The 15877-nt window shown below is 46.6% G+C and overlaps 1 protein-coding gene across 28 annotated transcripts in view; it reads right to left on the bottom strand.

Annotated features, from left to right (window-relative positions):
• The window catches only part of RANBP3 (RAN binding protein 3), a 59704-nt gene that overhangs the window by 22703 nt on the left and 21124 nt on the right, over window positions 1–15877 (bottom strand). For 14 of the 28 annotated variants that reach the window (XM_077120997.1, XM_077120993.1, XM_077121002.1 and 11 more), the window contains 6 exons: window positions 15733–15833; window positions 15382–15495; window positions 12618–12821; window positions 4240–4276; window positions 4072–4158; window positions 2695–2766 (listed from right to left, as the gene is read on the bottom strand). In XM_077120997.1, the coding sequence (XP_076977112.1) occupies window positions 2695–2766; window positions 4072–4158; window positions 4240–4276; window positions 12618–12821; window positions 15382–15495; window positions 15733–15833 (615 nt within the window). The remainder of the gene's footprint in view (window positions 1–2694; window positions 2767–4071; window positions 4159–4239; window positions 4277–12617; window positions 12822–15381; window positions 15496–15732; window positions 15834–15877) is intronic. The other 14 variants (XM_077121008.1, XM_077121010.1, XM_077121020.1 and 11 more) reach the window with 3 other exon arrangements.

The raw sequence follows: 15877 nt of genomic DNA, 5'->3' as shown, positions 1-15877 counted from the left end.
CCTATTTATTTGAAATGTCCTAACAGATAAATCCAGAGAGACAGAAAGCCGGTTCATGGCTTTCAAAGGATGAGGGGAGGGGTTGGAAAGTGCCTGTTGATGGGTATGGGACTTCTTTGGGGGTTGATGAAAATGCTCTGGAATTAGATAATGGCGATGGCTGCACAACTGTATGGACATACTAAGAACTAACGAATTGTACACATTAAAAAAAAAAAAGCCTTGTCAGACCAAAGTTTCAGGTATGAAACAAAACCAAATAAAATTCAGAACAGAACAGGAAGGCACTTCTTCTGTTACCTACATGTTGGTGAACCCAACTGCTCTCCTTGGACAAGCCAGGATCACTCAAACCTTCACTTGTGTGTAATGCATATGAATATGCTCCTGGCTCTGTCGGCTGAAAGGGCCTGCGGGCTATGACACTCCAACAGCAACGGGCACAATTAGCACCCAGAGCTTGGCATCTAAATCCTACTCTCCATGAAAAAGAACCAAGGGTCCCTGGAGAAAGGGCTGACTCCAGGGCTGGGACTGGAGAAGAACAAGGTGAGTCTAGAACATCTTGTAGGAAAGAAAGCAAAGGAGTGCTCAAAAGAATAATGGGGACATGTCACAAGAACACTGGAATTGGCTGGACGGGGCTCCCACCGGCAAGATCTGAGTCATCTGAACACTGTAACCCACTGACTAAAACAGAAACCCTCAGGTCCCTACCGATACCATAAATCAACAGATACATAAATAAAGAGAAGAGAAAGTGCTTCCTTACGGTGGGGTGCCAGTTAGCAAAGATAAAAGCAACGGTGAAATTAGAAAATCACCATTTGACAACCATTAGAATAATAATTAATTCATGAAGAAAAGATAAGTGGATGCTAAAACAAGTGGGGACCAGTGAGACAAAAATGAGATTCTTTGGAGCCTCGAAGTATGTGCCATAAAATATTTATTACAAAGGAAGAAAAAAAAAAGGCATTTTATAGTAGAAAAATCTGGCAGATTCAACCCTAATCAAGTGATCAACGTTAACCCATTAGTACCAAAACAGGTAAACACTGTGTGCCACTTGCTGAGACGCACTGAGAAGACGTTATCGCTTCTGTGGGATTTTAGCTCAAAACGCAGGACCTGGGTCTAATCACGGGGAAATGTCAAACTCAAACTGAAGGATTTCTACAAAATGACTGGCCTTCACAATCTATAAAATAATCTTCATAGATATGGAGGACACAAAAGTCAAGGCAAGACTGAAGGACTGCTCCAGACTGAGAAGAGATGTGGTATGTGACCTGGGATCCAACTCTTTGCTATCAAGGCAAGATTGGGACAACTGGTGAAAAGTAAAGGGGAGCTATGGGTAAAGGGTATAGGGAAGTTCCTTAAAACTTCTAACTTTTCAGTTCTTTTTTTTCAAAATGAAAAGGTTAAAAATAAAAGGAGGGAAGGACCCAAGAAATTTTGCTTGTAAGAGTGGATGTTTTTGATAAGATGCCACACACTCCCGTCACAATCTGGGCACTGGCCACTTCCAACCAAGGTCCAGGCCTGTGAACCAGGCCTGAGCTGCCCTCTCTCGCCAAGGATACCCTGCTCTTGATGCTGGAGGATACCTCAGAGGCCACCACGGGACAGGTGATAGAGCTCGACAGCACAGATAGAAAAAGATGCTCAGCTCAGAGACCACTGAGACCAGAACCTCAAATTGGCAAACTGCACCCCCCCACACAACGATGTGCTAGCTAGAAAAAGGGGTGACAATCAGCAGGGATGGAGCCCTGAGGACCTTTAAAAACCAAGCTTCTCCCTCTTTGGGTTGGGGTGAGGAGGTCAGCTCCAAAGAGTTTGCTTTTAGAGTAGAACTGAATTAAAAGGGTTGAAATGGTGCCATCAAATCAACCCTCCAAGTTATAAAAATGTGCCTTTTTATTTGACACCATCATCATGCCAGGGCATGACTTCTCTTGCAATACTTTTGAAGTCGACAATGAATTTATGTAAGGCAGCTTGGGTTACAGAATCTGGGTTGTTAAACTCGCTCATTAAATCTTTTATGAGGAATTTCAGCCACGTGGGAGAAACTTTCAGGAAATCCTTGGAGTTGGTTCTCCAGCAAAAGACCAAAAAAGGAAAGCTTCACATTCTTCAGAAGGGGTCAAGCTGTTTTCCTTAATATATCAAAGCTCTGATTAAATATATTTATCAGAATAGATCTAAGCAATTTAAATTAATCTAAGAACTCTATACATAGAGATGGGGTCTGGAGAATTACACAAGCTTAACAGTAGTTAACTTTGGGATGGCAGGGTGAGTAAGAAAGGGGAAGGGGACTCCTTTTACTCTATGTACTTCTGATTTCCTTTTTTTTTAGTAATACAAATGTATTACTTGTGTAAAATCAAAAAATGAATAATACATTTTATAGTTTTTTTTTTTTAACAATGGACTTATAACTCCTTGTAACTAGGCACAGCTTGCAGTAACAGAAATTTAAGGGATTTTAAAGCCTTGTCCCACACTGGATTCCAAATTTACAAGCTGGAGAATTGGGAAAAAAAGTTAGGAAATGAAAAAGAATCCTAATTGCAAATGGACATTCCTGTTTAAGATCTTATTATACAGTATCAATTACTTTTTATCCCAGGAAAACTTCCCAGTCATTGACTGTAAAAGGCAGAGAGGCTGGAGGCTCACCTGGTTCTGAGTCAGAATTGCCTGCAGATGATTCGCAGAAGGTCGATGGCATAAAAACATTGTTTTTTGATACTGTCGACAGGGCGGTGCAGACAGGGAGGGAACAAAAGAGAAACAAGGTGAGTGAGAGGGGCTCACAGGCAGCAGGTCACCCTTCCCACCGAGAGGGGCCACGAGCCAGGTCTCTAGACTCTCCCAACAGAGGCACGTCCCTGTGGACTTGCCTAATGGCAGGATGGCCTTTACCGGGGAGGTGGGGGGATGTCCTTGTGCCCCTGGGAAGCAGGGGCAGTGGATGTTCCAAGTCTCATGTGGCTCTGCCTTGGCCTTGCTCCTTCTCACCAGATGGCGAGGGAGTCGCCAGTTGGGTACAACCCCTTCATCCATTTAAAATCTTCCTTTGCAATACCACCTGTTTCCCAGGGTGGAGGCCAGCCAACATGCTTCCACAAATGAAGTGGAAGTTAGAGCTGAAATCTTACTTCTGACAGCAGTAAGAACAGAACACTGTTATGTGTAATCAGAGGGCACGGCAAAAACAATGTTTCTCAAATTATCGGTACCAGTTATCTCTCCATTTCCCTAGATATCAAGAGCTGATAGTATTCCTAAGTGCCAATGGACTGGAGGGGAGACAGCTTTCAAGTGGGCCAAGAGGGAAAAACATTGGGAGGTACCTTGCTCTTTCAGCCTACGGTCACAGCATAAAATGCCCCCTTCTTTTCTGAGCTGTACTTTTGTGACGCTGAAATTGTGGCTCAGAGTAGATTGTAAACAAGAAGGAATAAAATCACTAACCAGGAAGTGAAAGCTCCCTCCTTCCACAGGAATACCTGTCTAGACAGCCAAGGATCTTTAAAAAAAGATGTCAATTGTAGCCTGGAAGGCAAACCACCCAGGCAGTTTGAATCACAATGTTCACGGGCCTGTCACATAGCAATGAAAAAAATGTGGCAAAGCCCAAAATTCATGTGATGAGAAATAGGAATGAAACTGAGTGGGCTAGAGGGATGATCTCGAAAGGATGCTGGAGTTCTACATTGTATATTCTGTGAGTTTATGATACTCATATAAGCAGAAAAATCTTCAGGGGTGTTTTTTACTCCTTAAAGTGATATCCTTAAGGTTCACAAATGTAAAAGATTTTACATCAGCTTCCCACGAATGAATTTCAATTTGGGTAATTGCAAAATACATGTGTGTCTCCAAATAGGTGCTTGAGACAGCTGAGTCTCAGGTTGGTTTGAATTGGTGCTATGCTTGGGGGTGGTACTGGACTGGGCAGGAGAAAGATGATGGATGAGAGATGTTGGAGGGGAATGGAGGGTTCATAAGAACAAATACTTTTCAGGTCCAATCGAAGTCTGCAGCTTTTACCTGACTGTGAAGGTGGGAAGTGGGTTAAAGATGACGTTCTTTCTCGCTTGACAGGAGGGCAGTAATTTCCATCTTCTCTGTCTGAATCTACAGAGATAAGAGGGAGCAACATCAGGTTGCTTCCATTTTGACACCTGAGTTGGTCCAAGTTTGTAGAGGTCTCCTTACCTTCTCCACCTTCTGGACTGGAGCCGCCAGCTGACCTCTGAAACGAGAGCACATATCAGGGTATTAGAAGAGTTGAGCTAACGCAGCAAAACCACCTGAGTTCCCTAACGAATGGCCTCTGAATAGTAACACTGAGGACTAATTCCCTGAGCCCAGCTGTTTGAATAACAGGCAGAACTTCAACCTCAAGACTGAAAATTACCTCCGATGAACCCTCCGCCAAGAAATCCTCTTGCATGCTAAAAAAAATATTCACCACCAAAGAATCCGTTTCATTTTAACACCATAGGTTATAACTAATTGGCCACCCTAAACCCAAACACTGAAATTTTATCTGGCCAAAAGTCATTCTGCTAAGAGCTGAGAAATGACCTTTGTTCTGAAGGGCCGCTGGGCTGTTTAAAATGCTCACATAACGCTGGGTCTCAGTAGTTTCCTTTCTCTGCCCTGGCGCATACTATGTTGTAGATACCTGTCTCAAGGTGAGCTCTTTTTTCCAGAGCAAGTGAGAACTTTGCTACTTAGGAACAAAGTCCACAGCACAGCGTTTAGAACAGACAATAAAATGAAACAGTTCAACAGGTGAAAGAACCAGGCGAATGTTCATAAACTGACAGAGAGAAGGTAGTTAGAGAAGTTCTTCACTAACATTTAGGTATAGAGTGAGCACGCCTAGCAAGTAAGAAGACTTCAAATGAACTCCCAGCAAGGTATACCCACTCATGGGACTGCCAATTAGTCCCTCACCTATGTCCCTCATATAGGTGACCTTCACAGGGACTTGTGATTCCTTAGAACTAAGCAGTCCAAAGTAAATCCCATTTATGAGCTAGCAGACAGCTAACTTTCTTATTTTCAAAAAAGGCCCTTCCCGGGTCAAGTCTAGCCAGATGAGGACTGCCTGCCTCTATGAACTTTCAAGGATAAAAGAGATGAGGTATATGAAGTGTTCTGCAAACTGCATGCAGAGTGGTGTGGAAAGGTAGTGACTGCTACAAATAACAACCATGGATTACGGGGGCCAGAAAAGGACCCCCTAAAGCAGGAGGTAGCAGCACACTTTTCTCCGTAAAGGGCCAAATAGTCAATATTTTCAGGCTCGTGGGTCACAGCATCCATCTGTTGTGCTCTCTCTTTTTTTTTTTTTGGCAATCCTTTAAAAATGTTAAAGCTCTTCTTAGCTCCCGGGCCATGTAAACTTTTGATAACCCTTGTCCTAAAAGGCAGTGAGAGCCCAGAGCAGGTGGGAGGCTTGCCTGCTCCAAGTTGTACACCTAACTTATGACAGTAAGGGAAGGATCTGTACTATCTCCTCCCTCCAAACTGACAACTTGTGTTTGTCAGAGGAGAAAGCCTGGACTTCTCTGCTTGAGGTTGGGTTTCTAAGAACTCTTTGGAAAGGGGGCTGGGGAAATGTGTCTGTGACATGGGGAAAGGATGGGGAGGCTGAGAGACCTCTGCTGTTGGAATACCTGGGAAAGACAAAACCCTGAAGCAGAACAGAAAAATTAATCGCTTGTTGGGGCATCTGTGAAAATAGTGGCTGGGACAAGAATGGAATGCAAACATGGCTCAATTCTTTCTTCCTTGCCAAGACTTGGAAAATTTAGTGTTTTTATTCTGGCTCAGCTGTTTTTTGAGTATTGAATCTTAGGTAAATTACTGAACTCACCCAGGCAAAGGTTTCCTTTGGAAAACAGGGACACCAGTGCCTCCCTCAGAGAGGGGAAGAGACTCTTGGAAAGAGTGCAAGGAGAGTGCTTAGTCAGGGCCTGGCTGGGAACAGTAAAACTGTCATTGCTAAAGCTGCTCCAAGATCCTGTCTGGATGTGACCAGACCCTCTTGGGCAGGCCAGGCATGGGGCAGTGTTGGGCGGAAGGGCTGAAGACTGTAGGGAGAGAGGATGGGAGAATTAGGAGTGCAGAGTAAGACCTGGGTACAGCTAGGAAAGTCAGGCACACACAAAAAAGACATCTGGCAGCTTTGATTCTCCAGAGCCCAGGGCCCCTCTGTGGGGATCTTCCCTTTTCTTGGGGCACAGCAGCCTCAGGTACTGCTCACCTTTACCCTTAGCAGGGGTGAGAAAATCATATAGGCTGGCGGTGGAGAAACCTCAGTCCCACTGCCTCTGACTGGCCCTGACACCAGTGGTGGGGTGAGAAGCAAGCCTCATACTCCCAGCAGCTCTAGGCAGCTGAGAAATGACATGCTCACCTTCCTATCTTACTTGCCCACCCCACCTGCTCCCCTAGCATGCACTGCTCTGTACATCAAGGGGTCAACCCTCCCTTCAGCAGTCACTCTGGACTCCTGCTGAGTGCCGTCCTACTCCCATCTCACTTGGTGTTTTCTCCTAGGCCACTTCTTGCCCCTTGTCCCCAAAACCTACAGGCCTGAGTGAGCAGGTCTGCCCAGATGGCCCTGGTGCTGCACCACTCTCCTCCCTGCATGGTGCAGGCCCTCCTGGAACTTGTAGAGCACGTGGACTCCAGGTGCTTCCCTGGGATCCTTCCATGAGGCAGGTGCTTGTCCCCAGCCCCGTCACTCCTCTCCTCCTCACTCCTCCACAACAGGACCCAAATGTCCTTCTTCACCCCTTCCCATGGTTCTAGAGACTCTTCCCCTCCTCTTTTAATTCAACAATCTTCTTTACTGTCCTGGAACCCATACCTCGTTGCCCCTTGTGGAATGACTTTGGGCTCCTTGAAAGGGCCACGCCCCTCCCCGCCCCCAGGTCTCTGCATACACTCTGTCCCTCCCTCCTCCAGCAAAATTCTCCTTTTCCGTTTTTTACTTTCCAGGCGAGAAGCAATTCCCGCTGATTTTAATTGTGGTCACAGGTTTGTCCAATCACATGACCTGTGTCAGAGTCCCTGACAAGACCCTGAGTTCCAGGAGAGGGTTGGTCCATGGCACAAACAGGAACTTACTCAACATCGGTTCAATGAAGAAACAGTACATCCCAAGCATTCCACAGGAGGGTGAAGCAATGAAGGCACATGTCCTCAGCGCCACAGAATATGCACAGGGCATGGACCCCCGTCTGAGCCAGCGACTCGGAATCTGAGCCAGACTGGAAGATGTCAGTCCCTGAGCTCCCTCTGATTTTCTCAGCCCCTGCACAGGACATTACCCCCACCACATCAATTCCCAGAGACCCTGGCACCTTTCTTGACCCACTGGTTATCTAGCTGTTTTAAGTTCCATTTCGTGAATTTCCCAGATTTCCTTTTGTTCTTAGTTTCTGATTTTATTCCTTTGTGGTTGGAGAACATACCTGGCATGATTTCAGTCCTCTTAAATGCAATGAGACTTGTTCTCAGGACCTGGCAAATGGTTTATCCTGGAGAATGTTCCACGTGTGCTCAAGAATATGTGTCCTGCTATTGGGTGGAGCAGTCTACACAAGTCTGTTCAGTCCGGCTGGTTTATGGTGCGTTCAGGTCACGTTTGCTTGCTAACCATCTGCCTAGTTGCTCCATCCATTTCTGAACATGGGGTATTCATGTTGCCAACTCAGAGGGTTGAATTGTCTCTTTCTCCCCTCCACTGTGCATTTTTGCTTCACGTACAGGGGGCTCTGGTGAGCACACCCAACTGCTCTCTCTGCAGCCTACTGCTGGGAGCCATCAAGTGGATTCCTGGTGGGGCCTGCAGAGAGTACTCCAGGGGCCCCTCTCCCAAGTGGTTCTCCCAGTCTTGCTCACTGTACCCTCTGGGGGTCACCCCTGCCTGCCTCCTCTACAGGGAGCACACAGTCACCACTATCTCCTGTTCAATCTGAATGAAAGCAGCTCCGTTCTATCCCACTCTCTGGTCATTTCTGGACCCTTTACCTGCATTATTTTCTTTATCATGTTTGGAAATGAGCTGATTAGCCTGTCTGTCTTCCTGGTGCATTGAGAGCTCTTCACAGCTCACGCCCAACACCCAGCACACTGTCTGTGCACTGGAGATGCTTGCTAAGTATTCACTGCATGAATGGAGTCTACACCCGACCTTTCAGTAACCCTGAAAAGAAGAAAGGCGCTTGGCCAGACAGGATTCAGATACTCCTAGATGTGAATACCCTCAAATTCATTCCCAAATCTCTTCTAAAAGCCATTCCACGGAAATGTGGCAGGTCTTTTTGTCTCAGAGGGAAACCAGGTCCTGGAAAAAGATGACACAATGCAGGGAGCAGCTTTCAGACGCCAGGGAGTCCTCCAACAGTGTCTGAAATGGTTGGTTTGAAACAGATAACCCCAAATCTGCCTGACAGGCACTAGTGGAAGAAAGCAGTGAAACAAAGTAATTCCCATTTGCCTATGGGTAGCCAACTCTTCTAGAAACCCTCAAAAGCTGGCTATGCCAGGAGCAGTCTGTTTCTCTGAGCTGAGTCAGACCCTGCCAGGGATGGAGAGCTTCTTATTTCCGGAGGTCTGAGTCTGCCAACTTCCACCAAAGCATGAAAAGGTTTGGGATTCAGGAACCCCCCTTCAAGCCACCCTAGCTCCACACAAGGAGAATGTCAGCTCCTCAAACATGTTCCTTAGACACTGCATTCTGGTCATCTAGGCCTCTTCCATGTCAATGCCACTGGGGGCCACCCCTCACCCCAACTTAGCAGGCAGTCTAGAAGGACTCCAAGAGCTCTGAGGATGCTGCTTTGTAGGGAGGTGTGAGGGCAGGAACAGGGTGTCAAAGCCCTGTTTCCTCCACCTTTTCCCTAAGTAGAAACTGTTACTGCAAGGACTGCAGGTGACCCTTAGGGAAAGCCAGGGTTAGCACCCATTCTGGAGATCCCAATGAAAACATTCCAAATCAACACCTAAATAAGGAAGCAGAAGAAAAAGAAGATAGACTTATTTCCCTGGCACCAGGACGGTATGGACAAATAACATGGGCCCATAAAAAACAAGAAAGCCCTGTGGCACGGCTGGGCCCTCTAATGCGGTAAGCTGCCGAGTATCCTGGGAACTGCAGCTCAACTTGGTACTTTAGGGCAGCACCACAAACGTCTGCCTGGGAGCCAACCACAATCACCCAGCCCTCCCAGCTGGGTCAAGGGAGGCAGTGGCAGCGAGTTTTCTGCCCCCAGGAACCACTGGAACCTGGAGTGAAGCAGATACGCATCTGGAGGGTGTCAGTCCCTGTTTCCAAGTACAATATCAGGGGTGGCATTTGACCCAGAAGAGAACTGTGGGCACAGGAAGCATCTGTTTGGCTCTGTATAAAGGAATACAGGGTAAAATGATGGCTGTCACACTTATTAAGCATATCTTCTCTGTCTTGTGGGGCAGCTTGGTGTGGCCAAGGAGGTCGAAGACACCAGGCCAGGAGAGGGCATGGGTGAACACGACGAGTACATACCTATCCCCTGAAGTGCCTGCCGGTCGAGGTGCCGGGCATGGCGCTGGGGACTTCATCCCAGCAAATACACCCCTCCCCCAAACAGCCTGGAAAGCAAGACCATGTCAGGTACAGTCCTTCTGGAAAACGTGGGATACCGTTTGGCCTGGCTGAGCCTCAATGTCTGGACTGACTGGCTAGAAAGTCAAGCTGGTTAATGCTGAAAGAAAATGGATGCCCAAGGTTCAAAATAAGTTAAGGGAGGGGCCTGTTCACTTGTCTCTGTCTTCATTTGCATTACGGGCCAACTTAGTGCTGTTTATTTTGTGACTGAGGCAGCCAGCTTGGAAATCCTTACCAAAAACACAGACACAGAAAAAAAAGAGAGGGGTGGCCTCTGAAGCTTTGGATGCAGTGGGTGGCAAGGTCAAGTCTAGTGCAGGGGTTAGGAGACAATGGGAGGCTGTCCACCCAGAGGGGCTCATTCCACGATCTCCCTAAGCTTCCTGGTGTGTCTAGTAAACATATTTTCGGCTCAGCAGGTTCTTGGCATGGCACTTTGGCCCAGCATAATCCAGCCAGGCGCGGGGTTAGCAATAAGGGCTGCTTGCTTTCTCCGGATCAAGCAGAGAGTTTAATCTGGATGTGGTTTGGTCTTCTTCAAGCTGTCTTCTGAGAGCCAGGAAGTCTGGTATATACAGAGTTTTCCTAGTACTGAGTCTTCAATGGCCAGAGTTCTGATGAGATTGAAAGATGATAAGGGCCTTTTAAAAGCAACAACTCAGTGAGGCACTATTTATTATGAAGAACTCTCGGCTTTACATTTCCCCTAGGATCAGGGAATAAAGAACAGCCTAAACGTGATGGATGAGACCTGCTACGTAACACGCCAGCGGTTTCCCAACCCCAGTGTGGGACAGGGCGAGATCCAAGTCTGTTCTGATGCGAAGTTAACCAGAGGGCAGGCCTTGCCAGAGAAGAACCTGGGATCGGATTCCATGCGATGTGATTTATGGCCTAAATGACCTAAAAAAAAGTTTTCTTTGCCTTTAACCTGCCCAGTCTGTAGAGAAAGCCAATTAAGGGGAACCATCAGCAACCACTGAGGGTTTTCTCTGCTTAGAGCCCAAGGAGTAAGCACTGCTTGGCTCAGAGCTGTCACCAAGTGGTGTAAGACTGGAGCTACCTGGGCTTCTGAAGAGACTGGCCTACCTACAGCTATGAATTTTAAAACAAAAATGCTGCAAGTATGTCTGTTATACTTAAATTGAAAAAAACAAAACAACCCATGGTTTTCAGCATTGTGTTGGTATCTTCCTAAGCTACTCCCCAAAACCCCTCCAGGCCCTCTTTCCTCTCCACCCTGAGCTTCCCTGCAATGTGTGATTTGTGATTTGGGGACCGCTTGCATTTCTTGGGATGAGAGTCTCCACCTTCAAAGTGCAGAAGAATCAGGAAGCTGAGATCCACCAGACTGGACTACTGATGCTGCTGGGACTCCTGCTGAAGGTTCCCAGGGCGCCTCCTGGTGGGTGCCGTGAAGAAAGGGCCGGGAAATTCCCCCTGTACCTCGAGCAGGGTAGTCACCACAAAACCTCTCTGATCTACTTGTCCGCTACTTCCCTTTGCAAACCCTCAATCTCTTCGGCTGGAGGTTCCTACATCAGCTTTTCCTCCAAGCTTGGATGCAAAAGGAAGATTATCCGTTCTCAGGGGGCTGACAACAGAGAATCGAGAATATGATTTCCTGTCCTTGCAGAAGCCAAAGACACAGTAACTCTCAATGCCTGACTCAGAAGTTTCCAGGGAAAACTGTGTCCATAAAGTGACCCCACCTTCCCCATTCCTGCTTCATCAGTTCTCATGTGCTCTAGCGAGGGCTGAGCTCCCTGAACACTTTGTTAAAAGGGCCTCCCAGTTTGGATCCTTACCACTGCTTCTGAATATATTCACGGCACCAAACATTTCTGTGCCTTGAAAAATTACCCGCACTCCAACTACCAGCAGATTCTGGCCCATGGGAAGGACTGTTTTTCCTTTCTCCACCACATTCCTCCAAAATGTGAAAATATTACTCCAACCTTGCCTCAGCTGAGTTATCAGTTCTTCCAAAGTATCCCTATGGTCTGGTGGCTGCAGTGGAATTTCAATGGTTTTCTTAAAAAATACTGGGGACTGGTGCTTTATCAGAAACGTGGAGGACAAGTAACAGCGCAGGGCCCAGAGTAAGATCTGGACTGTGATGCCCTGGAAGGCAGCCTGACAGGCAGCGCACCACGGCAGGGCCTTTTATTTTCTTATAAAGAGTCATTTTCTCCCTGTTGTGAAAATCAGGGACTTCTGAGAGGAGATACTTAGAGGATGGAGTTTCCAATTCTGAATGTACCAGGATGTTTACCTTTCCCCATTTATCAAACTTCAAAAACCCAAGACACTTCACGTTCACCATCTTCTTCACTTACTATCGTGAAAGCAGCCTTTAAACAAAGAAAAAAGGCTCAGGGGCCTCCCTCTGGAGTCCCTCAAGGAAGAGACTTCTTCCTGCTTTGACTGAAGAGAGGCAGTTCACTGCCTACCCACAGTCAAACACAATCAGCCCTGCAGAGCGACCCACACTAGATAACTGCTCTTGCTATATTATCAAAGGAAGCCTTAGCATCTTGGGTTTCTAAGACACTGAACTTGAATGCCCAAATTTAGGGAAAAGAGAAAAGAAAAATTCAAGGAGGTGAAAGGGGTCAAATTTGATTTGAAAGGTTCAACCCCAGTGCCTAATTCCTCTTTTGACCCCCTGTGCCTCTTTCAGGAAGCAGGATGTGTTTCCTGTTATGAGTATTTTCTACTTCCTCTAATAGAAAAGTCTAAAGGTAAAAGAGGACTTCTTCCTGACTTTTCAGCAGCTGAAGGAATCCTGATGGACTTTTAAGTTATCATCAGCTGCTTACTAAAGAGGATGTGGATCTGGGGGACCCAAAGGGAAAGGAGCTCAGGCCAATCTGGGTGGGATTCCCTGGGCAGCAGGAATGCAGGGTGGATGTGGACTTACCCCTGCCAGTTCTTGCGGAAAAGGAAGAAGCTGGGCTTCAGGAGCGGGACGTGAAGGAGCGCTGGCTGAAGCATGAGTGGGGGCAGGAGGCTCTAGGGCATGCTCCCCAGCTGCCTCGGGGTGACCCATGCCATGGTGGGGGGCCGCAGCCTCCCCCCGAGGCTCCTCTCCCGAATCCGACAAGCCTTTTTGCTCTGCAGAGGACTGGGAGCAAAAAAGACAATTTTCCTTCAATGTCAAGGCTGCAACATGGGGCAGGGGAGGAAGGGGCAGGGATGGCAGGGCTGGAGACGGCTCAGCCTTGATCAGTTCTGCCCAGGGATGGCAATGGTGGCTCCTGGGAGGGCAAGCCAAAAGAGTCCACGAGTGCCACTGCATTTTGTTCAATAAAACTAGCCGTTTGGATTGACGGAAGGGAAAGTAATGTGGACTTGCTGCTGCTTGACCTTGCAAACAGCTTTGGGGCATGCAGCAAGACTAAACTGCGAGGCGGCCCAGCAGGGAGCTGCCCTCTGTTTAGAGGTCGTAAGGCAAAACCATCCCGGTGACCACACTGTAGGCAGGGCCTTTATCAGAAACGTGGAGGACGAAGCTGCCACCCCAAAGGGGTGGGGTTCTAGTAAGGCCTCTTCCAGCTCCAGGGATGAGGAACACATTTCCTCAGAAATATGATGAGGGGAGCTGGCCATCAGCCCTGTTTCCATCCATTAGGAAAGGTGGGGGAGGCGGCCTGGATCACCACCATGCAGCTATGAAATGGGGTGTATAAGGCAGAGGCTTCGGCCTCATGTCTCAGTCTTTCCCCCTTCTTTCAAGCTGTCCTATTTAACCTGAGATGAAGAGAACACTTTCTTGCCTCAGTGAGTGCAGGCCTGGGGTGACAGAGCTGGCTTACAAAGTCACGGAGAGACGGATCTGAGCCAGTGGGCAAGGGGGTGGGAGTTAAGTTAGAGGAGGAGGCTGGCAAGGTGACTGAGTCCCTTGGCCTAGGATTTTCCAGTCTCACCCCAAACACCTCAGGCAAGGACTTATGTGGAAAACAGCCTGGGGAAGAGAAGGTTGATTGCACAAGTCTTCGTCCTTGAAAGCACAGTACGCCCAGCAGCTTTGAGGTGGGTCTTTGGATTCCAGGGAGGTTTCTTCGGACTAAAAAGTCTGTGGCAATGATTCTAAAAATCTTCTCTTGAAATATGGGTTATGAACCTGGTATTCTAAAACAGATGGGCTCCAGCCCCCAAACCTACTGTCTGGCATCTTTCAGCAGAACAGAACAGTTTCTCTAACTTGGTGACCTACAAGCTCACCAAGGAACTACACAGAGCAGATTTAGGAGAATTTTCAAAAATCCTCAATAAAACAAAAGCAACACAATATTAACTCATGTGTACATTTAAAGGGTTATAGAAGGAATTTCCTGTTTAGGGAGACCCATTGGCACTAAGGCCATCAATGGCTGCTTTTCATTCCCTTACCAATACCTCACCAACAGCTTTATGGCTAGAGATTTAACATCTCCTGTGGGAAAAAGAAACTGCCTACCTCTAATCAGAACCACTAAAACGTTGTTTTCGCTCTGTGTTTTTGGAACATAAATGTTCAAATGTAGATTCAAAGTGTAAGCCTAAACAAGAGAATCCAAAATCGATGAAACCAGAACAAGTCTGAATTCTTCATCTTTGGTTAAAATTACTGACTCTTGCCAGAGTTGAGTAACAGCATATCACTTCCTCGCTCAGACTTCAGAAATTTTCTTAGGAGAATTGAGAAATGCTATTCAAGCATTTTCTACTTGTATCCTGGGCAAGAAAGTAAGTTCTAAAGAACCAAGAGAGAGGCTGGAGTTTATCAACATATTCGTTAAAAATCTGTCAGCCTTTTACGTCATCCTAAAACACACATGGCTGACAAAAAACACATGCACATATAGCATCAGCTCGCTGCACCAACGGTGTGCTTCATGACTGGGTCTGAACACATCTCCGACAGTGGTTTCACTCTGCTAAATACCATTTTCATATCTACCTTATCTTTTTACCAAAAAGGCATTATCCTGCCAGTGTAAATCTCAAAATCCCCACCTGTCAGTTAAAAAATGCTCCAAAAATATAAGCAACTGAAAACAAACAAAAAAACATTTAATTACCACAATGAAACACCCTCCATAAGGGTATTTAAATTCTCTTCACATTTTAAAAAAGAGAAAAAACTGTCTTCATTCAAGGCAGTTTAGGAAAAAATAAAAGGTTTTATGTTTCCCTCGCAAACACAGATGTACATAAAGGCAGTATGTAATGACGAGACCCTGAGGAAGAACGGGAACATGGAAAAGAATAAAATTCCTTGTGTTGTCAATCTCACCACACATTCAATTTGGCATAAAGAACTGGAGCTGAAACTGTCCTCTGCTTTTTCCTACAGGGAATGAAAGGAGGCTCTCACCCCAGTTGCAGGCTGCGGCTGCGGCCACCAGTCCATGGTGAGGTTAACCCAATTCTGGACTTGTCAACAGGATGGACAAAACACCGTATGATGTCAGCATTAAACAAAAACAAAAACTCCGGGGCTGGCAGCTTAATTTTTTCTTTTCTATTTCAAAACCTCTCAATTATGATTCAGTAATGAAAGACGAGCTGCTGCATATCTCACGGAATACCTGGGCATGTGGCACCCTCTCCCTGTGGAAGGGTGGAAATAGGCTCTTTTACACACACCACATTGGGTGATTTGAGACCACTGACTGATAAAGTACGTTCATTGGTCTCACCATTGATAAAGCTTCTCTTTGTGGATCAAGAAGTTGCTTAAGGGCGGGCCACAGTGGCTCAGCAGGCACAGTCCTTGCCTGCCATCCTGGAGACCCGGGATTGATTCCCGGCGCCTGTCCAGACAAAAAAAACAAAACAAAACATAAAAGAAGTTGCTTAAACTATCACCATAAAGGTCAATTTAGGGACAGTTAAGAAAATTAAAGTATGCATAATGTAAATTTAAATATGGTATAAAATTATTAAATTAATGTTCATTTTCTTCAGAGTGACAATGTTGGGGAGGGGCCCTCTTCCTGGGAGACAATGCTGAAATACTGAGGGTGAGATGTCAGATGGCTGCAACTTACAGGGGAATGCTTCAGTGTTTTCAGTAGGATGGTGACAAACAGGACAGCTGGGTGAGCGATACAGGTACTCACAGTACCAGCCTTTACACTTTTCTGAGGATCTGAAAAATTGTGAAATAAAAAGCTAGAAGGAAAAAGGGGCCGG

The sequence above is a fragment of the Tamandua tetradactyla genome, chromosome 11 (genome assembly GCF_023851605.1).
Source record: "Tamandua tetradactyla isolate mTamTet1 chromosome 11, mTamTet1.pri, whole genome shotgun sequence".
Taxonomy (NCBI): Eukaryota; Metazoa; Chordata; class Mammalia; order Pilosa; family Myrmecophagidae; genus Tamandua; species Tamandua tetradactyla.
The sequence above is the reverse complement of the archived record's forward strand: the minus strand, read 5'-3'. Positions and strand labels throughout refer to the sequence as shown.